Genomic DNA, 23589 nt, shown 5'->3' with positions numbered 1-23589 from the left:
TTTGGTGGTTCTTGCGGAGGTTAGGTGTTGGGTGGCACATTTAGTAAGTAAAATCTCGACAGAGTGTGGGATATATAAAATGGTCTGATGATTTAGAGTTATTGTCTGAGCCTGTTGCATAGCATAATAAGCTGCTGCCAATGAAGGAAGACATCCTGGTAGTCCGCGTGCCACTGGGTCTAGTTGGGTACTGAAATACGCTACCGGTCGCTGCCTGTCCCCATGTAACTGAGTCAAAACAGATTGTGCAAAACCCGACTTGTGATGCACAAATGAGTTGAATAGCTTAGTGTAATCTGGTAATCCCAAGGCTGGTGCTGAAGTGAGGGACTGCTTAAGGTTCTGGAAAGCATTCCGGGATACTTCATTCCACATCCTTTAAGCATTGTGAGAATATAGTAGATTCATTCACAGCTCGTAGGTCATGGACAAACCTCCATTTGTGTGGGCTTCTGAACTGGACAAATCTGTGTGTTACACGGACTTCTCATTTATGCTTATAGTGATTCACAGATCACAGAATGTAAAGTACTTGTTTTCTAATCTTATTAAAAGGCCTCCAAACCCAAGATTTTTCCAATACATTCAAAATGTTGATCAAGGAGATCACCTGAAATATCTCAAAATCCCAATTCAATTATTGTACTGCCACTCTTTATCCAAAAAAAATCCTCCTACTGAGTTAGAAGCTTTTGTACCAAGATTTTACACCAAGGACAATGAGAGTGTACTCCCCCAGCCTGCACCTCGAGAGACCCACAAAGGCTTTTTAAAAAAAAAGCATTACAACTTTTAACCACCGGGACCATGTCTCAACAAACCCATCCTTTGTGCATTTCCTAGCTCCGTAACCTCTCATCCGAATAAATCCACACCTGCGCTTCTAACTTAAAATGTCTTAAACTTCCCACATACAGGATAACACTATGAAGGGTTAAAAAACTTCACTTTGTTTGAAAAAGTGGGTGGAGCTAAAACAAACAGGCAGTTCCACAACTTTTCCAAACAGGTTTCCAGACACAAGGAAAAAAGACAGAAGCACTCTCATTCAAAGACAAGACATTCACGCACTCTCATTGAAAGACAAGACATTCACAAGTCTCTCTCCATTCAATAAAGCTTTTTCTTTTGCTAGCTTCATTTTTTTTTGAATCCATAAGTCACTATCAGGTTCTCTTTTTTTTTACATTTGATTTACTTCCTCTGTTAATTTTACATGGGCTTGAAGAATCGGAACCCAGGCCTTTTCTATTACTTTCCTTTTTTTTTTTTACCTGGATCTCTGTTTATAAGACATTCCTCTAGACAAGTTGTTCTCTCTAAATTAAATGAACCATCGGGTGGAAATGGCCTGTTTTCACCCTTAGTCCACTTTACTGGTTTTTGTTTCTTTGGTCAATTGAAGATTGACCACAATTCTGGAGCATGACATAGGCTGGTGTGCCTTTTGTGGTGTTTTAACTTGCTCCGGCACCCATTCTGGATGATTAAGATTTTCCCAGTTTCTGATCTCACAATCCTTTCGGCCAACCGAGTTCTCTACGCCCACTTCTCCTGGCCGTTACGTGGCCTGAAAAGGCTCTTAATTCGGGCTCAGTCTGGGTGTGTGAGATATGTTGGCACGAACCAATCGTAGTTGATCAATCAGTTACTGTTTCTTTTCTTAATCAATCCTTGTGTTTTTTTTTCCGAATCACAATTTTCCCTAGTGACTCTTCCCGTTTCTCTAATGGCAATGACTCACAAAGGTATTGCACACAACAGTAATACAAGGACAACAAACAATATTCCCGTGAGTACACAAATCATAACCTCTAAACAAATTCTCAGTCTGCGTTGTACGCCACTACAGACCGAGTCCTTAACTTATCCTAATAACAGCTGATAAAACTTAAGGTTCCGTACCCAAACTCTTTGATCGATTGCGCTCCTTTTTTTTTAATAGTCTTATCACAAAAGAACCCCTTCCGAATTAAAAACAATAAAAATCTTATCACATAAGAACCTTCGATCGATTATTAGCGCTTTCTTTTTTTTTTCTTTTCTTTTAATAGTCTTATCACATAAGAACCCCTTCCGAATTAAAAACAATAAAAATCTTATCATATAAGAACCTGGAACCCTTTTCGATCGACTAGCGCTTCCTTACCTACTGAAACCTTCCCCGGGCTGTCTCGAGATTTTTTCCAGAACCTGTTCTCTTCTGCTGGCGAGCTGAGAAAGAAATGGTTATAAAAAAAATACCTTTAACTTTTAAATGCCGAGTCTTGTAGATGCAGTACCTCAGCTGTGGACAACAGATTACATCTGCGATTCAACAGTGAAGAAACCTCTTGTGAGCAAAGGCTCACCTTGTTTGGCCACCGAAGCCTTTCACTGGAGAGGCACTATGCCTGTATCCGTTTTACTCACAGAACAGAGAGTATGCATCTCGGTGGAACCTCCAATAACTGTCGAAATCTCGACCTCAGAAAAGAATGACTCCGACACTTACAGCTCCGATGGAAGTTTCCCTTTTAATTTACTTGCTCGCAAGGGTAGGTTTCACTCAGTCAAGGGCAAAATGAAACCTCCGCAATGGTACAGCTTCACAAGATATTTATACAGTAAAACCCAAGTTCTGGCCTCTCCCTGTGTATTGCTCTGTCTCACAGTCAGTGAATACAGATAAAGAGTTAATGGTGTCAAGATATTTCCTTTTGTCAGGGTTATCAGAAAGCCAAACGGCCATTACTCCATGAGTCATAGGTAATGGGCTATCACCTGTCTTGTATTGTATCAGGATTATCCAATTTCCTGGTCAGTTTACCTGTTTGCTTCAAATGGATGAGGTCTCGGAAAGAGATAATGGCTAGAAGATAAGGGTGGGGTGACATGGAACTCCTGTAGTGTAGACAATAGGAGAGCACCATGGGGGGTTACTTGTCTCAGCATGACTTGTCTCCTAGCTGTCTGATAACCATCAGCCATCTAACAGCAGGTTTAGCTGTTCATAATAAGCTGGCTGCAAAAATGCAGAAAGTTCTGGAAGGGCCAGGACTCCATTTTAATCAAAAGGCACACAAATACCGTATGGTATCAGCTTAGATAAAAATACATTTCCACAATAGCTAGGGGATTTGAGTATAGGAGCAGGGAGGTCTTACTGCAGTTGTACAGGGCCTTAGTGAGGCCTCACCTGGAATATTGTGTTCGGTTTTGGTCTCCTAATCGGAGGAAGGATGTTCTTGCTGTTGAGGGAGTGCAGCGAAGGTTCACCAGACTGATTCCAGGGATGGCTGGTCTGACATATGAGGAGAGACTGGATCAACTGGGCCTTTATTCACTGGAGTTTAGAAGGATGAGAGGGGATCTCATAGAAACGTATAAGATTCTGACGGGACTGGACAGGTTAGATGCGGGAAGAATGTTCCCGATGTTGGGGAAGTCCAGAACAAGGGAACATAGTCTTAGGATAAGGGGTAGACCATTTAGGACTGAGATGAGGAGAAACTTCTTCACTCAGAGAGTTGTTAACCTGTGGAATTCCCTGCCGCAGAGAGTTGTTGATGCCAGTACATTGGATATATTCAAGATGGAGTTAAGTGGTATGGAAAGCAGGAAAGGGAATGATCTATGTTTCTATGTTTCTATGTTTCTCTCTTGTCCACTCTACTAGTTACATCCTCAAAAAATTCAAAGATTTGTCAAGCATGATTTCCTTTTCATAAATCCATGCTGACTTGGACAGATCCTGTCACCGCTTTCCAAATGCGCTGCTATTTCATCTTTAATGATTGATTCCAACAATTTCCCCACCACCGATATCAGGCTAACCATTCTATAATTCCCTGTTTTCTCTCTCTCTCCTTTTTAAAAAAGTGGTGTTACATTAGCTACCCTCCAGTCCATAGGAATTGATCCAGAGTCAATAGACTGTTGGAAAAAGATCATCAAAGCATCCACTATTTCTAGGGATGCAGCCTATCAGGAACTGAGGCTTTATCGGCCTTCAATCACATCAATTTCCCGAACACAATTTCCTGACAAGAACATAGAAACATAGAAAATAGGTGCAGGAGTAGGCCATTCAGCTCTTCGAGCCTGCACCACCATTCAATAAGATCATGGCTGATCATTCAACTCCAGTACCCCTTCCCTGCTTTCTCTCCATACCACTTGATCCCTTTGGCCGTAAGGGCTATATCTAACTCTCTTTTGAATATATCTAATGAACTGGCCTCAACAACTTTCTGCAGTAGAGAATTCCACAAGTTAACCAGTGGATGTGGTGTATTTAGACTTTCAAAAGGCTTTTGACAAGGTCCCACACAAGAGATTAGTGTGCAAAATTAAAGCACATGGTATTGGGGGTAATGTATTGACGTGGATAAAGAACTGGTTGGAAGACAGGAAGCAGAGAGTCGGAATAAACGGGTCCTTTTCAGAATGGCAGGCAGTGACCAGTGGGGTGCTGCAGGTTTCAGTGCTGGGACCCGAGCTATTTACAATATACATCAATGATTTAGATGAAGGAATTGAATGTAATATCTCTAAGTTTGTAGATGACACTAAGCTGGGTGGCGGTGTGAGCTGTGAGGAGGATGCTAAGAGACTGCAGGGTGACTTGGACAGGTTAGGTGAGTGGGCAAATACATGGCAGATGCAGTATAATGTGAATAAATGTGAGGTTATCCACTTTGGTGGCAAAAACAGGAAGACAGAATATTATCTGAATGGCGGCAGATTAGGAAAAGGGGAAGTGCAATGAGACGTGGATATCATGGTACATCAGTCATTGAAGTTTGGCATGCAGGTACAACAGGCGGTGAAGAAGGCAAATGGCATGTTGGTCTTCATAGCTTGAGGATTTGAGTATTGGAGCAGGGAGGTCTTACTGCAGTTGTACAGGGCCTTAGTGAGGCCTCATCTGGAATATTGTGTTCAGTTTTGGCCCCTAATCTGAGGAAGGACGTTCTTGCTGTTGAGGGATTACAGCGAAGGTTCATCAGATTCATTTCTGGGATGGCAGGACTGACATATGAGGAGAGACTGGATCAACTGGGCTTGTATCCATTGGAGTTTAGAACAATGAGAGGCGATCTCATAGAAACATATAACATTCTGACAGGATTGGACAGGTTAGAGGCAGGAAGAATGTTTCCATCGTTGGGGCATTCCAGAACCAGGGGTCACAGTCTAACAATAAGGGGTAAGCCATTTAGGACCGAGATGAGAAGAAACTTCTTCACTCAGAGAGTGGTTAACCTGTGGAATTCTCTACCGCAGAAAGTGGTTGAGGCCAGTTCGTTCGATATATTCAAAAGGGAGTTAGATATAGCCCTTACGGCCAAAGGGACCAAGGGGTCTGGAGAGAAAGCAGGAAAGGGCTACTGAGATTGAATGATCAGCCATGATCTTATTGAATGGCAGTGCAGGCTCGAAGGGCCGAATGGCCTGCTCCTGCACCTAATTTCTATGTTTCTATGTTACTCACGTGTTTCTTACTTCTCAGTCCTGGCTTAATCATTTACATTTTTTAGATTTCCCTTTACCAAGCACAGTTACTGACTGTTATTCTCCTCTCTTCCCTTTCGTTTTTTTTTAACTATTATTTTATTACATTTTCCACCTGAGCCCTCCCCGCCATTTACTGGTTGAAATCCTTGAACTGGATTTTCGCCTTTCCTGATTTTGGGGCACTAATCGCGGCGGGGCAGTAAAGATACTGCCTGAAAATAGTTTGTGCCCTCAGCTGGAAAATTCGACAAAAAATTAGGATCCATGATTGTGGGCGTTAAATCAGGTGTTACACAACGGATTTTGTGCACCTGAGCCAAAAATCGCGGTGGTAAAAGAGGTGGCATTTTGCGCATGCACTGTTGTTGTTTTTATCCCGGGTGCAAACACTATTTCAGGGCGTGGCAGCTTCCTGCGCGCATGCTCATATGATCCACCCCACTTCTGCCACTTCTGCAGAGCTGGAGCAGCAGGATGGCAGGTAGCGTGCCAGGTGAATTTCAAATGAGGCTGCTGAGGCCTTAGTCCACGCAATGGAAAGAAGGTGGTCATCACTCTATCTGGCTGGGGGAGCGAGACCGCTGCCAGCTATATTTAAACGAATTTGGAGAGAAACTGCCCAGGAGGGGTCTGCAGCAGGTACAGTTCCCAGAACTGGGACACAATGTCGCAAAAATTTCAACAACCTTGCCAGAGTCGTCAGGGTGAGTACCAGTGACATTTATTTATGGCTATCCTTCCAACATGAATGTCAGACGCTATGTGAAGTCTTTCATGTATGTGATATTCTCAAAGTCTTGCAGCCTGTAGGGTGGGTTTCACAATGCATCAGAAAGCTGAAAGCTGACTTCTCCAGCCATTGCCTCTTAAAGAAGGATGCACATATACTCTAGTTCCCTAATCATTGAGAACCTTCCACACAATATACTCCCACTGCTGATATAGGTTCCATAAAGATCACCTGAAGCCCTTATGTTACATCCCTCTCACCTCCGAACAATCGCTCACAAAGCTCATGCAACATCCACACAGATTGAAGTGAAGTCATTAGAAGATCCATACAGTCTCACCTGTTGAAGTATGGTAGGCATATGTGACACAACAGGAGATGTGCCCTTTCTAAATCCTTCCTATTTTTCTCTTTGCAGTCAAAGCACTCACACAACATGGGTGCACACAGGCGGGGGTCTGCCTCAAATCCTAGACTTGACAGATGTCGAGGAACGGGTGTCTGCATTCATTGGACCATCAGCTCGGGCAGTTGCCAGGTAAGACGCTGGGCCCCCTTCTGGTTGTGAGGACATGTAAATGGATGCGCGACTGATGTGACTTCATTGAGCTGTATTATGATGTGGCGTACATGTGCAATGCCACTTTTCTCCTATCACTCTGCCCTCTCCCCTGCTGCTAACCACACATCTATTTTTTTGAGCTTGCAGAAGATCAGCCACAATCACGCCAGCCTTCCCATGAGGCATCTACCTCTGGCCATGGGGTGATGAAGAGGCTTGTGAAGACACTCAAATGCCTGAGCCGCAGAGCCCACCAGTTGGCCCCTTGCAAGAGACCACATCTGGGGCCGAGGCCAATTTCCAGGGTTTGAGTCAGCGGAGGCTCCTGACCCCAGTCGTCTACAGCAACGCGCAGCGAGAGGGGAATCTCGGAGGCCAGCTCTCCGGTGGGTGAGTTGGCAAAGTAGGTCTGTTCAACAACAAGCAGACATGGAACCGGACTTGTTGGAAATGTCCAGGGAAAACACAGGCATGCACCGTGAGCTCTTGGCTGCATTGGGTCAGATCTCACAGAGCATCGACTAGCTTTCTGTGACTGTTATGGAGGCAGCATCTCGCATTGTCGGTGCAACTCAGGAGTCCAGTGAGGCCATCATTGCCCAGTCACACGGCCTCCAGCAGCAACAATGGAGTTCCAGAGTGTGTGGCACGTGCCCTCGATCACTATCGTTGTATCGATCGAATCGCAGGCACTATGCTGCAGCTTGCTGATGTGATGCGGTCGATGACTGGTGCCATTCTCTCTGTGTTCCCCACTGTCCAATGGGGAAGGGACGGTGCTGAAGCAGACCAGCAAGTTGTGAAGTCACATCGTGCTCCGGATGTTGAGCCCAGCCCAGTCGGAATCTCAGTGGCTCCCAGGAAATGGAAGGTGCTGCCCTTCCTCAGGATGACAGTATTCCGGCTCCCACCACTGACTCTCCAACCATGCACCATACACGGTACACACCCCAGCTACCGGTGACTGCTTCCACCGATGATGAGGTGCAGCAGTCTGCAGCTGGGCTGTCTGGGCCAAGAGTTGGTCCAGGGCGTCATCATATGCCGTCTGCACTGTCTGCCCCCTAACACAGCAGCCCTCAAGCAGCCTTATGTAGGCACTGAGACCTCATTGAGGAGGAGCAGAAGGTGTGGGAGGGGATGAAGGGAAGTGGGGCGAAGTGTCAAGGCAAGACCCATTAAGGGGTGGCACAACCTTGTGCAGATGCATTGGTATATAATGAGTCACCTGTTGTTTTTTATAAATTAACTTGTTGTTCACTGACTTGCTGCAGAATGCTGTTTATTGTTTTGGTTTGGTTTTGTTGGTTGATTGTATCATTAGATGCTGTTGGGGGGCATTGCTTATTACTAGTTTTCATAAAAATAATAATTTGTCCCTTTGCTATTGGAGTCGTGTGTTTCATTCTAAAATTCAGTGTAGAAGAGCCTTTATGGTGGCACAGAGTCGCGAGTCTCAGCTGCATCCCTAGCTTCCCAATCCAACCAAACCTGTCCGTTATGACCGGGCGACGTGCGGCTCCTGCTCTGGCAGCATCTCCACGCTGCCTGCCCCGTGGATGGTGTGGCTCTGCAATCGGTGCCTCGCCAGGCTCCTCTTTGTCGCCCTCCTCCTCCTGAGGTGGGCCTGCAATCCCCACTGGCAATGCCTGGCCCCTCATGATGGCCACATTGTGTAACATGCAGCACAACACAATGAATTCAGAGACCTGTTGAGGGAAGTATTGACGGCTGCCTCCAAAATGGTCCAGGCATCAGAAGCGCTGCTTCAGCACCCCAATTGTCTGTTCAATGATGTTGTGGGTAGCTGCATGGCTCGCACTATAGCACTGCTCGGCTTCTGTGGTGGGGTTGTGGAGGGGGGTCATGAGCCAGGTGGCTAGGCCATACCCTTTGTCCCCGATCAGCCAGCTCTGCCCATGCCTTTGGTGCTGAAACATTTGTGAGGCACATGAAAGCATCATGTGCACTCCCTGGATAGTGGGCATTCACTGCCAGGATGCGCTGCGTATGGTTGCACACCAGCTGCACGTTTAGGGAGTGGCATCCCTTTCGGTTTCTGAATGGTGCTCACAAGACGACTTGTGTGCAGTCAATGTCTCCTTGAACCCTCGGGAAGCCTGCTATTCTGCCAACCCTAAAGCCCTCTCATTCTAGCTGTCCCTGCTCATAGGGAACTTTATGAAGTTCATTCTGTGGGCGTACAGAGCCCTTGTAACCTGCCGAATGCAGCAATGTGCAGTATGTTGAGAGTAGCTGCATATGTCCCCTGCTGCTCCCTGGAGGGAGCCGGAGCCACGGGCAGCTCAGTCCTGTTGGCACTGGTAGGCTGTAGGTCTGCCTGTAGGAGATCGCATATCTCTGTCAGCACTTTCTTTTGGAAGTGCAGCCTTCTCATGCAGTGCCCTCAGAGAGCTGGAGGTCTGAGCGATGGTCCCTGTCACCCCGTGGGCCCAAGAGCCTTCCTTCTAGCTTGAAGAGCCTGCCAATAGCAAGCAGCATAATACGCTGGCGAACTGGCAATGGCCCCATTCAAATCTCTCACTGACCTTGTATGGAAACTGTAATCACACATAAAAGTGCCTTTTGCAAGTCAGAGCTTCACGCAGCGTGCTGTGCTCAACCGTTGCAGTCAATGTCAACTACGATGTCTAATCCCCCACCCTCACTTTAAATACACTGCCAATACCGCGTGCTGCACGCTGCGAACACCGATTTTTTCAGACGTTTCCAGGGGCAGGCGTTAAATAAGACGTAAGGGCCAAATTTTTCATCCGGGGCTCGAGCGCAGCATTGCACGATGATTGATGTCATGATCTCAGTGAAAATGGAGGGTGGAGCGGTAAGTTTTTGCAATGCCGCAAATCAGTTGCCGAATTTACCAGTCGGGTGCTTAAACCTGGACAGCTTTTTCGATACACTAACTTGCAATCAGCACTAAAACACTGGAAATTCTACTTAAATGCCTCTAGAGGGGGAGAGAGAGGAGCTCGGAGGGGGAGAGTGAGAGGAGATCAGAGGAAGAGAGCAAGAGGAAATTAGAGGGGGAGAGAAAGAGGATATCAGAGGGTGTGGAGAGCGAATTGGAAGGGGAGAGAGCGAGGAATCAGAAGGGGGTAGAGGGGATTGGAGGGAGAGAGAAAGAGGAGATTGGAGGGGGAGGAGAGGAGATCGGATGGGGAGAGAAAGAGGAGATTGGAGGGGGAGAAGAGGAGATCCGAGGGGGAGCCAGTGAAGACCAGAGGGGAGAGAGAGAGATCGGATGGGGGGAGAGAGAGAAAATCGGAGAGAGAGAGAGAGTGGAGATCAGAGGGGGAGAGAGTGGAGATTGGAAGAGCGGGGAGGAGAAGGAGGAGCTCAGAGAGGGAGGGGGAGAGGAGACTGGAGGGGGAGAGAAGCGCTAGGAGAGGGAGGAGCTCAGAGAGGGTGAAGATCAGGAGCTGGGGGTGAGGAGGTGAGGCACTCTGGGAGAGAAGGCTATGAACTTTTGGGGTGGGAGCACAATGAGAACAGTGGGGAGGGGGGAAAACATGATGCAGGTGTGAAAGTGGGCGGGGTGTGAGAGCTAGACCTTGATCCAGACGGGAAGATAGAACGTATTCTGTGTTGGTCCTACAACATGCATAACATGACATTTATGTGTTATTTGCCGGACACACCTATTCCAATGTTCTCCTCCCCAGCCTCCCACCTTCCATCGATGAACTTGATGCACATATTGTAACACGCAGCAAGTCCCATCCACCCATCACCACTGTGCTCGCTAAGCTGTGCGGCTACACAGCTGTCTGGATGTCTGTGACTGCGCACCGAAAAAACAATTAGGGGCAACATTGAATTAAAAACAGAAAGTGCTGAAATACTCAGCAGGTCAGGCAGCATCTGTAGAGAGAGAAACAGAGTTAACATTTCAACTCTGGTCATGCTGGGTGGGGAGATCGATATGTATAGTCCTTACTCGACAGCATGAAACACAAGGCACATTCCAGGGACAAGGACAAGGCCACTCTGTGACCTTAACTCTTTATTACAGAACTCCAGAAGTGATGACCCTGCGTGGGACCTCCCTTTATATACCTGTGTGATCAGGTAAGGAGTGTCTCCCACAAGTTCACCCCTGTGGTTAAGGTGTGCATCGAGGTTGAGTGTATACAGTAATACAGTGGTGTTACATTGTAATTATAAACATGACATCACCTTCCCCCCCGCAAAGTCTTACTGGGATCATAGGTTCAGTCTTTCAGGTGGTCTACGCTCCCTCGTGGAGCGCTGCAGTTGGGGCTCTGGTTGTTGGACACTGACGTAGTGTCTGTCACCTGTGGTGATTCCGGCCTGTCCGGGCTGACCTCAGGGACTGTGCATTCTTCCGATCGCTCTTGTTGCACGTTCGCTGGCAGTAGTGTGAGCTCATCTCATGGTCTTCTTCAGCTTCCTCCGTGTCCATGCTGAACCTTTTTTTTACTTGGTCCAGATGCTTACGGCATATCTGGCCATTGTTAAGTTTTACCACGATGATCCTATTCCCCTCTTTGTCAATTACAGTACCCTCAAGCCATTTGGGTCCCATGGCGTGATTGAGGACGAATACAGGATCATTTATTTCTATACATCTCCCCCTTGAATTACGGACATGGTATTCGTTTTGTGACTTGCGTTTGCCCTCAACTATGTCGGTCAGGACTGGGTGGATGAGGGACAACCGAGTTTTGAGTGTCCGTTTCATGAGTAGCTCTACGGGCGGGACCCCCTGTGAGCGAGTGCGGGCGGGATCTTTAGGCCAGCAGGAGGCGCAATAGGCGGCATTGAAGGGAGGGTCCTTGAATCCTGAGCATACCTTGCTTAATGATTTGGACTGCCCATTGGAGGCCGGCTTGAACGGTGCAGTCCTGACGTGGCTGATGTCATTGCCCGATATAAACTCCCGGAATTCATAGCTCGTGAAACACGGGCCATTGTCACTAACCAGGATGTCTGGCAAGCCATGGGTTGCAAAGATTGAATGTAGGCTTTCCACGGTGGTGGATGATGTGCATGAATTCAGGATGAAGCACTCGATCCATTTCGAGTATGCATCTACTACAATGAGGAACATCTTCCCCATGAACGGGCCCGCGTAGACAACGTGAATGCGTGACCATGGCTTGGTGGGCCAGGGCCACAGGCTGAGCGGGGCCTCCCTGGGGGCAATGCCCAGCTGGGCACAGGTTGCACCTGCGAACACAGTGTTCCAGGTCTGAATCAATTCCAGGCCACCAAACGTGTGACCGGGCAATGGCCTTCATCATCACAATGCCTGGGTGCTCGCTGTGGAGTTCCCTGATGAATGCCTTCCTGTCCTTAGTAGGCAGTCAGCTTGGATGGAGAGCTCATCCATCCATCTGTGGAATGGTCTGACCTCCTCAGGGCATGCTCCGTGTGCGGGTGCCCAATCCCCAGTCAGGACACATTTCTTAATCAAGGATAAGAGGGGATCTCTGTTTGTCCAGGTTTTGATCTGGTGGGCTGTGATGGGGGAGCTTGCACTGTCAAAGGCATCGACAGCCATGACCATCTCAGCGCTTTGCTCAGCTGCCCCCTCAGTGGTGGCCAGTGGGAGCCTGCTGAGTGCGTCAGCGCAGTTTTCAGTGCCGGGCCGGTGCTGGATGGAGTAATCATAAGCAGCTACCGTGCGGGCCCACCGTTGTATGCGAGCTGATGCGTTGGCATTGACAGCCTTGCTGTCTGACAACAGGGATGTGAGTGGCTTGTGGTCTGTCTCTAATTCAAACTTCTGACCGAAGAGGTACTGATGCATTTTTTTTTACACCATAGACACATGCAAGCGCTTCCTTCTCGACCATGCCATATCCCCATTCTGCTTGAGAGAGCGACCTGGAGGCATAAGCCTGACCCTGCTGCAACACGCACCCAACCCCATAGGAAGATGCATCACAAGTCAGAACTAAACGTTTACAGGGGTCTTATAGGGTCAACAATTTGTTTGAACAAAGTAGGTTTTGCGCCCAATCAAAAGCCTGTTCCTGATAATCCCCCCAAAACCAATCGCAACCCTTACACAGGAGAACGTGTAGCGGCTCCAACAACGTGCTCAAGTTCGGTAGAAAGTTCCCGAAATAGTTCAACAGTCCCAGGAATGAACGTAGCTCCGATGTGTTGCAGGACCTGGGTGCTCGTCGAATTGCCTCTGTTTTGGATTCGGTGGGCCGAATCCCATCTGCAGCAATCCTCCTGCCCAGAAACTCAACCTCAGGGGCTAAAAACACACATTTAGACTTCTTGAGTTGCAGGCCTACCCGGTCCAGTCGGCGTAGCGTCTCCTCCAGGTTGTGGAGGTGTTCCACGGTATCTCAACCCGTGATGAGGATGTCGTCCTGGAATACGATCGTTCCAGGAATGGATTTAAGCAGGCTTTCCATGTTGCGTTGAAAAATCGCGGCCACTGATCGAATGCCAAACGGGCACCTGTTATACGCAAACAGTCCCTTGTACATGGTGATGGTGGACCGTAGTTTGGATTTGTCAGCCAGTTCCTGGGTCATATAGGCTGAAGTGAGGTCCAACTTGGTGAACAGCTTGCCGCCTGCCTGCGTAGCGAAGAGGTCCTCCGCTCTTGAGAGCGGGTATTGGTCTTGTCGGGACAGCCGATTGGTGGTGGCCTTGTAGTCGCCACAGATCCTGACAGAGCCATCCGCTTTTAAAATGGGAATGATGGGGCTCGCCCAGTCGCTGAATTCAACAGGCAAGATGATGCCCTCTCGCAACAGCCGGTCCAATTCGCTCTCGATTTTTTCCCGCATCACATACAGCACCGCTCTGGCTTTGTGGTGCACTGGCCTGGCGTCCGGGGTGATGTGTATCACTACTTTAGTGCCTTTGAAAGTCCCGATGCCTGGTTGAAATAGTGACTCGAATTGTAGTAGGACTTGTGAGCACGAACTTCGCTCCACCAAGGATATTGCATGAACATCCCCCCATTTCCAGTTCATCTCGGCTAACCAGCACCTCCCCAACAGAACAGGACCATTGCCCGGGACAATCCAGAGTGGCAGCCGGTTCACTAACCCATTGTGTGTGACAGCCATCATTGCACTGCCGAGCACTGGAATGATTTCCTTGGTGTAAGTCCTTAATTGTGTCTCAATACGTTCTAATTTGGGTCTGCTGGCTTTGAGTGGCCATAGCTTCTCGAATTGCTGAACGCCCATGAGTGAATGACTGGCCCCAGTGTCCAGCTCCATGCATACTGGGATGCCATTCAACAAAACCCTCATCATCATTGGTGGCGTTTTGGTGTATGAACTGTGAATATTTGCCGCATGGACCCGCTGAACCTTGGCGTCCATCAATTTGCCCCAAAAGTCATCCTGCCTCACAGAACCCTCTTCTGGTCCATCTGTCTCATATATCAGTCTGGTTGCAGGTTTTCTATACATTCGAGCTAAATGACCACTGAGATTGCAGTTTCAGAAGACAAAATGTTGGAATCTGCAAGATCTGGCTGAATGTTTTCCCCCACACTCCAGCACGAGTTAAAATTTCCATTGTTGGGGACAAAGGAACTATTGCCAGGAATTCTGCCCTGACTGTCCCTTTAACTGCTCTTAAGTACCCTATTAGTGGGTGTCAATGGCCCCATCCCAGGCCGCATTGTCCACTGTGATGGCGTGAACGTCCGTTCAGCCTACCATTGTCTCTGTTGAGATCCTGCTCTGGGATCTATTGCTGCCTGGTAAATGTCGGACTGCCCCTGCCTGCCTGCAGGGCTCTGAGTAGCATTTATGATGTTGACTCCCTGATCCATCACCGCGTTAGAGGCAGAATTGCGGGCGTAAATCATTTTCGTCTCTTCCTCCCCCGCCAAGAAAGTTTGAGCTAACAACGCTGTCGCTTCCAAGGTCAAGTCCTTGGTCTCAATTAACTTGAGAAAAATTCCCGCATGACCGATACCCTCGATGAAAAAGTTCCTTAGCATCACCCCCTGCAGGCGTCTGTGAACTTACAGAACCTGGCCAAACACTGGACGTCCGCTACAAAGTCCGGTATGCTCTGTCCTTCAGGGCGTTGTTGGGTGTAGAATCTGTGTCGAGCCATGTGTATGCAGCTCGCCGGCTTGAGGTGCTCATAGAAACATAGAAACATAGAAAATAGGTGCAGGAGTAGGCCATCTGGCCCTTCGAGCCTGCACCACCATTCAATAAGATCATGTCTGATCATTCCTTCAGTACCCCGTTCCTGCTTTCTCTCCATACCCCTTGATCCCTTTAGCCGAAAGGGCCATATCTAACTCCCTCTTGAATATATCCAATGAACTGGCATCAACAACTCTCTGCGGTAGGGAATTCCAGAGGTTAACAACTCTCTGAGTGAAGAAGTTCCTCCTCATCTCAGTCCTAAATGGCTTACCCCTTATCCTAAGACTATGTCCCCTGGTTCTGACTTCCCCAACATCAGGAACATTCTTCCTGCATCTAACCTGTCCAGTCCCGTCAAAATGTTATATGTTTCTATGAGATCCCCTCTCATCTTTCTAAACTCCAGTGAATACAGGCCCAGTCGATCCAGTCTCTCCTCATATGTCAGTCCTGTCTTCCCAGGAATCAGTCTGGTGAACCTTCGCTGCACTCCCTCAATAGCAAGAACGTCCTTCCTCAGATTCGGAGACCAAAACTGAAAACGATATTCCAGGTGGGGCCTCACCAAGGCCCTGTACAACTGCAGTAAGACTTCCCTACTCCTATACTCAAATCCGCTTGCTATGAAGGCCAACATACCATTTGCCTTCTTCACCGCCTGCTGTACCTGCATGTTAATCTTCAATGACTAATGAATCATGACATCCGGGTCTTGCTGTACCTCCCCTTTTCCTAATATTATTCAGATAATATTCTGCCTTCGTGTTTTTGCCCCCAAAGTGGATAACCTCACATTTATCCACATTATACTGCATCTGCCATGTATTTGCCCACTGACCTAACCTGTCCAAATCATCCTGCAGCCTCTTAACATCCTCCTCACAGTTCACACCACCACCCAGCTTAGTGTCATCTGCAAACTTGGAAATATTACACTCAATTCCATCATCCAAATCATTAATATATATTGTAAAGAGCTGGGGTCCGAGCACCGAGCCCTGCGGCACTCCACTGGTCACTGCCTGCCATTCTGAAAAGGACCCATTTATCCCGACTCTCTGATTCTTGCCTGCCAACCAGTTCTTTAACCACGACAGTACATTACCCCTAATACCATGTGCTTTGATTTTGCACACCAATCTCTTGTGTGGGACCTTGTCAAAAGCCTTTTGAAAGTCCAAATACACCACATCCACTGGTTCTCCCCTGTCCACTCTACTAGTTACATCCTCAAAAAATTCCAGAAGATTTGTCAAGCATGATTTCCCCTTCATAAATCCATGCTGACTTGGACCAATCCTATCACTGCTTTCCAAATGTGCTGCTATTTCATCCTTAATGATTGATTCCAACATTTTCCCCACTACTGATGTCAGGCTAACTGATCTATAATTACCCGTTTTCTCTCTCTCTCCTTTTTTAAAAAGTGGTGTTACATTAGCAACCCTCCAGTCCATAGGAACTGATCCAGAGTCGATAGACTGTTGGAAAATTATTACCAATGCATCCACTATTTCTAGGGCCACTTCCTTAAGTACTCTGAGATGTAGACTATCAGGCCCTGGGGATTTATCGGCCTTCAATCCCATCAATTTCTCTAACACAATTTCCCGCCTAATAAGGATATCCTTCAGTTCCTCCTACTCACGAGACCTTCGGACCCCTAGTACATCCGGAAGGTTATTTGTGTCTTCCTTGATGAAGATAGAACCAAAGTACTTGTTCAATTGGTCTGCCATTTCTTTGTTCCCCATTATAAATTCACCCAAATCCGACTGCAAGAGACCTCCATTTGTCTTCACTAATCTTTTTCTCTTCACATATATATAGAAGCTTTTACAGTCATTTTTTATGTTTCCGGCAAGCTTCCTCTCGTACTCTATTTTACCCCTCTTAATTAACCTCTTTGTTCTCCTCTGCTGTATTCTAAATTTCTCCCAGTCCTCCGGCTTGCTACTTTTTCTGGCTAATTTGTATGTCTCTTCCTTGATTTAACACTATCCTTAATTTCCTTTGTTAGCCACGGTTGAGCCACCTTCCCCGTTTTATTTTTACTCCAGACAGGGATGTAAATTTGATGAAGTTCGTCCATATGATCTTTAAAAGTTTGCCATTGCCTATCCACTGTCAACCCTTTAAGTATCATTTGCCAGTCTAATCTAGCTAATTCACGCCTCATACCATCAAAGTTACCTCTCCTTAAGTTCAGGACCCCAGTTTCTGAATTAACTTTGTCACTCTCCATCTTAATAAAGAATTCTACAATATTATGGTCACTCTTCCCCAAGGGGTCTCGCACAACAAGATTGCTAATTAGTCCTTTCTCATTACACATCACCCAGTCTAGGATGACCAGCTGTCTGGTTGGTTCCTCGTTTGTTCATCCCAAATACACTCAAGGAAATCCTCCTCTACCACATTGCTACCAGTTAGGTTAGCCCAATCAACATGTAGATTAAAGTCGCCCATGATTACTGCTGTACCTTTATTGCACACATCCCTTATTTCTTATTTGATGCTGTCCCCCACCTCACTATTACTGGTTGGTGGCCTGTGCACAACTCCCACTAGCGTTTTCTGTCCTTTGGTATTCCGTAGCTCCACCCATACCGATTCCACATCATCCAAGCTAATTTCCTTCCTTACAATTGCATTAATTTCCTCTTTAACCAGCAACGCCACCCCACCTCCTTTTCCTCTCTGTCTATCCTTCCTAAATGCTGAATACCCCTGGATGTTGAGTTCCCAGCCTTAGTCACCCTGGAGCCATGTCTCCGTGATGCCAATCAACTCATACCCGTTAACTGCTATCTGCGCAGTTAATTCTTCCACCTTATTCCGAATACTCCTCGCATTGAGGCACAGAGCCTTCAGGCTTGTCTTTTTAACACACTTTGACCCTTTTGAATTCTGCTGTGAAGTGGCCCTTTTTATTTTTTGCCTTGGGTTTCTCTGCCCTCCACTTTTACTCTTCTCCTTTCTATTTTTTGCTTCTGTCTCCATTTTATTCCCCTCTGTCTCCCTGCATCGGTTCCCATTCCCCTGCCATATTAGTTTAACTCCTCCCAAACAGCACTAGCAAACACACCCCCGAGGACATTGGTTCCTGCCCTGCCCAGGTGCAGACCATCCGGTTTGTACTGGTCCCACCTCCCCCAGAACCGGTTCCAATATCCCAGGAATTTGAATCCCTCCCTTCTGCATCACTGCTCAAGCCACGTATTCATCTGAGCTATCCTGCAATTCCTACTTTGACTAGCACGTGGCACTGGTAGCAATCCTGAGATTACTGCTTTTGAGGTCCTACTTTTTAATTTAACTCCTAGCTCCTTAAATTCATCTCCTGGACCTCATCCCATTTTTTACCTATATCGTTGGTACCTATGTGTACCACGACAATTGGTTGTTCATCCTCCCTTTTCAGAATGTCCTGCACCCGCTCCGAGACATCCTTGACCCTTGCACCAGGGAGGCAACATACCATCCTGGAATCTCGGTTGCGGCCGCAGAAATGCCTATCTATTCCCCTTACAATCGAATCCCCTATCACTATTGTTCTCCCACTCTTTTTCCTGCCCTCCTGTGCAGCAGAGCCAGCCATGGTGCCATGAACCTGGCTGCTGCTGCTCTCCCCTGATGAGTCATCCCCCGCAACAGTACCCAAAGCGGTGTATCTGTTTTGTAGGGGGATGACTGCAGGGGACTCCTGCTCTACCTTCCTTGCACTGCTCTTCCTGTTGGTCTTCCATTCCCTATCTGGCTGTGGACCCTTTACCTGCGGTAAGACCAACTCACTCAATGTGCTATTCACATCATTCTCATCATCGTGCATGCTCCAGAGTGAATCGACCCGCAACTCCAGTTCCGCAATGCGGTTTGTCAGGAGCTGGAGGCGGATACACTTCCCACACATATAGTCGTCATGGACACCCGAGGCGTCCCTGATTTCCCACATGGTACAAGAGGAGCATAAAACATGTCTGAGCTCTCCTGCCATGACTCAACCCCTAGATTAATTTAATTTGGCAACAACAATGCTAAAGGTTACTTACTGCTATAGAAAAGAAAAAGAAAAGCTACTCACCAATCACCAGCCAATTACTTACCCCCTTGGCTGTGACGTCACCTTTCGATTTCTTTCTACTTCTTTTTTGCCTCACTGCTGCAGCTGCACAAGTACGCCTCTCCAACGCACTCCCCAAACTGCCGCCATGTTGGGCCTTTTATAGTCCTGCCTCAGCGATCTCCCGCCTCTCCAACGCACTCCCCAAACTGCCGCAGCGTTGGGCCTTTTATAGTCCTGCCTCAGTGATCTCCCGCCTCTCCAACACACTCCCCAAACTGCCGCAGCGTTGGGCCTTTTATAGTCCTGCCTCAGTGATCTCCCGCCTCTCCAACGCACTCCCCAAACTGCCGCAGCGTCGGGCCTTTTATAGTCCTGCCTCAGTGATCTCCCGCCTCTCCAACGCACTCCCCAAACTGCCGCAGCGTCGGGCCTTTTATAGTCCTGCCTCAGTGATCTCCCACCTCTCCAACGCACTCCCCGAAATTTCGCCACATTGTGCCTTTTATAGTCCTGCCTCAGCGATCTTCCGCCTCTCCAAACTGCCGCTGCGTTGGGCCTTTTATAGGGTTGCCTCAGTGATCTCCCGCCTCTCCAACGCACTCCCCGATTAATTTGCTGAGTTCTTCAAAGATTTTGTCCGACGGCTTTTCGGGTGCCAGTAATTCCTTCATAAGTGCATAAGTCTTTGGCCCGCAGCTGGTCAGGAGATGAGCCTGTCGCTTGTCGGCCGCTGCAGCCCCTAGCCAGTCTTTAGTTACGAAGCTTTGCTGAAGCCTCTCTACAAAATCGTCCCGGTCTTCCCCAACACAGTACCGTTCCTCTATGCTACCGGTGGCCATTCTCGTGGGTCGTGAATTTCCTTTTCTCGTCGCCAATGTAAAGTCCTTACTCTACAGCATGAAACCAAAAGAGGCACATTCCAGAGACAAGGCCACTCTGTGACCTTAGCTCTTTATTACAGGACTCCAGAAGTGATGACCCTGCGTGGGACCTCCCTTTATATACCTGAGTGATCAGGTAAGGAGTGTCTCCCAAAGTTCAACCCTGTGGTCAAGGTGTGCATCTAAGTTGCGTGTATACAGTAATACAGTGGTGTTACATTGTAGTTACAAACATGACACGATAGTAGTCTGGGGGGGTCCCGATTGTGGGGTGGGGGGGCTCCGATGATGGTCGGGGATCCGATGGTGGGGGACAGGGAGCAGACAGATTGTGGTGAGGGAGGGGAGGTTTGCTGGACAGCTGGTTGGGTCTGGAGGAAGCTCTCCTCCTCCTCCTGTCCCACAGCAGTGCTTTAAAGACACTTACCTCATGAATTCCACCCTTCTCGCCTGCTTTTCGCTCCCGAGTTTCCTGTGGTTAAAAATAGAATCAATGTTAAAAGTAAGGCAGTCAGCCTCATTATAATATTTAAATGACCAACCCATTTCCCGTGAGCAGATTGGGTGTCTGCCCATTGTCCCGCCTCCATCAAAAACAGAAGTGGGCGGGTTCGAGGCGGGTTTGGTTCCTGTTCCAGATATTTTGCATTTTAACCTCTGACACGACCCCAACCCACCCATTGTTTGGGAGTTAAGCTTCAGCCCAAAGTGACAGTTGCAGAAAGAAAAACACCATTTCTTATCCATGGAAATCGGCAGGTATAGATAGAAAATTCTGATGTGACATCAGTAAATTATGAATTTACTAAGTTGACTCAGAATCGATTCTTATTGAGCATTGCCCAGTTAACAGTAACGTTCACCAGTGTGTATTCCTCTCTGTGTTCCCACAGAGTGAGCTTCTAATCTCTGGTCGCCCAGTTGGATAGAAGTATTTCTCAGAGGGAGGAAGAGAAAATCTGACACAGTTAACCCTCACCTTGCTTTGAGGTCTGACACACCAGCATTGGCAGAGTCCTGGGAACAGGTCACCAGTCTGCCTGCCCCTCAATTGAAGGATGGTGCTCGATTTAAGGGGAACAAAGGAGATTAACTCATTTACAAAATAAGTGGAAGAAAATGAATATATAGCTGGTATACTCGTATTTGCCAGTTTGTCAGCCTGTGCTTATTACAAAATCCCACTGTAAGATTGATGTCTTGTTTGCTCATCTGTTACATTGGCTGGTGTTAAATCTGGGGCTCCATGTTGGTGCTGTGTGACATGATGTCCCCCTCCCAGTTCCATACCTGCTTACACCAGCAATATTGTGGGTAAACATGTTAAATTAGGTTATATTTTCTGTTTTAGGTCTCAAAACGTTTGATCTTGGCAATCTGAAAAATATTGGCCCTCACCTTGCTGTGGACTCGGAAAACAGCATCTTGTTGGAATTCCGTCCTCATGGCCCACCAATCCGATTCAACGCCCTTTCAAGCCAGGATCTGCACTACATTTCAAATGAACTGGATGAAATTAAAGGAGGAAAAAACACAGTTATAGCCATTACCTTATGGTCCCATTTCAGCACTTTTCCAGTGGAAGTGTATATCCGAAGGTTACAGAATATCCGGAGGTCGATTCTACAGTTGCTCGGGAGGAGTCCGGATACAATGGTTGTAATGAAGACTGCCAATGTACAGGCCCTTCCAGAAGATGTCAGTCTCTACAACAGTGACTGGTATGCCTATCAGCATGATTTAGTGCTGAGAAAGATGTTCACAGGCATCAACGTGGCATTTGTGGATGCATGGGAAATGACGATAGCACATTACCTGCCACATGAGCTGCACCCCCAGAGAGTCATTATAAAGAATCAAATAGATGTGTTTCTTTCATATGTGTGCCCTTCTGAAAAGTGGTTCTGGTGGTGAGCTACCGGCTTCATCACAAAGACTGTCCACTTCCACCTCCGTAACATCGCCCGTCTCCGCACTTACCTCATCTCATCTGCTGCTGACAATCTTTTGTCAGCTCTAAGCTCGACCATTGTAATGCATTTCCTGGCCGGAATCCTGTCTTACACCCTCTGTAAACTTGAGCTCGTGCAAAACTCTCCTGACTCGCACCAAGTCCCGTGCTCATACCGATCAACCCATGCTCTCTGATCTACATCGGCTCTCGGTCCAGCAATGCCTCTACTTTAAAATTCTCATCATTGTTGTCAAATCCCTCCATGGCCTCACCCCTCCCTATCTCTGCAAACTTCTATGGCCCTACATCCCTCCGGGATCTTTGTGATCCTCCATGTCCAGCTTTTTGTAAATCCCTGTTTTCATCACTCCACCATTGGCTGTCGTGCATTCAGCTGCCTGTGCTCTACAGTTCCCTCCATAAAACTCTCCGCCACTACCTCTCTCTGCTCCTTAAGGCACTCCTTAAAACCTACCACTTTGACCAAGCTGTTGGTCACCTGTCCTAATTGCTCTGTATATGGCTCAGAGTCAAACTTTCTTTAATAATGCTCCTGGGAAGTGCTTTGGGATATTTTATCACATTAAAGGCAATATATAAACTCAAGTTTGCATTGCTGAGACAAATACTGGCCGCCAAATCCAGTGTTGCAGCACCAGCCGTTAAGGATGGTTTTGTTGAAAAAATGGCGGCCGCCTCACTTCCTCCCGGTTCCGACACGGAACTCGTCAGCCGCCATTATAGAGAGCCAGCGCTCGCCTCTCCCATGTAGATATGCAGATCGTGACATCAATCGGCGTGCAATGCCTGAATTGACACATTTTTGTGATTTTGGGCATTGCCGTACTCCATACCGCCCTCTCCTGTCCACACATGGCAGAACGTGCATGCAGCAGTTGTACAGAGACGCTGTCAGTGCTTCTTAAAGGGAAACACACACATCTTTCAGGTAAATTTCGATTTCAGCGTTTGGGATGTTTTTTTTTACATTTTATTAGAGTAGTGGCTTGGTGCAATGCATTAAAAAAGTTGTTAACATGTGGGGGAAGTGCAGGGAGCACTGCTGGATGCTTGCAAGACTTTGGATGTTGAAGGAAAGCCTCTGAGAACACCACATGCTCACTACCCTGGGGACTCAAGTTGTAGTCCCCTTTGGGCTGCAACATCACAGGAAGCAGAGGAAACAAAGGGGACAAGATACTTTCAGAGAGAAGAGGAAGAAGCAAAAGTGGAGGGAGGAGAAGGAAAGAGGCATCCCAGACAGTCCCTTTCTGGCTACGATATCAGGGATGGAATCAGCCGCCTGCGGTACCAGTGACCACAACCCCCATTCCCCTTTCAACATTGTCCCACACCTTACCTTCCCTCTGTTACCGACCATCACAGTATTCTCTTGGTCACAATGCTGAAAGAAAAGCCACCACAAAGCAAACTTTCTGTCATGTATGGACTTGCTGTTTGTAGCCACCAGATGGTGTCATTGCTGGAGGCCACTGAGCAGCACGCACATGGTACTGCTCTGGTATAAAAGGCCAGCCATTTTGTGAGTCAGCCACTTAAGGCCAAAATAAAACAGAAGCAAGGTTGTGCCTTGCTTAGTTAAACAGTACTCAGTTTGAACCTTATTGCATACATAATGTTTGGCAACGAGAATACAAGAACCTTTGTTTGCAAAATGAGCACGATTGGATTTTTAGAGCAATTCATGGAGGGAGAAGATTGGGCAGACTTTGTGAGCCCTTTGAACCAGTACTTTGTGGCCAAC

The 23589-nt window shown here is 47.5% G+C and overlaps 1 protein-coding gene across 1 annotated transcript in view; it reads left to right on the top strand.

The window, feature by feature from the left end:
• Positions 1–21938, top strand: part of LOC139275862 (NXPE family member 3-like) — a 62323-nt gene extending 40385 nt beyond the window's left edge. The window contains exon 6 of the mRNA XM_070893068.1: positions 21222–21938. Within this exon, the coding sequence (XP_070749169.1) occupies positions 21222–21784 (563 nt within the window). The 3' untranslated portion in view covers positions 21785–21938. The remainder of the gene's footprint in view (positions 1–21221) is intronic.
• The last annotated feature ends 1651 nt before the right edge of the window (positions 21939–23589 follow it).

Source organism: Pristiophorus japonicus, chromosome 11, assembly GCF_044704955.1.
Source record: "Pristiophorus japonicus isolate sPriJap1 chromosome 11, sPriJap1.hap1, whole genome shotgun sequence".
Classification (NCBI taxonomy): Eukaryota; Metazoa; Chordata; class Chondrichthyes; family Pristiophoridae; genus Pristiophorus; species Pristiophorus japonicus.
Note: the sequence above shows the minus strand (reverse complement) of the source record. Positions and strands in the feature narration are given on the sequence as shown.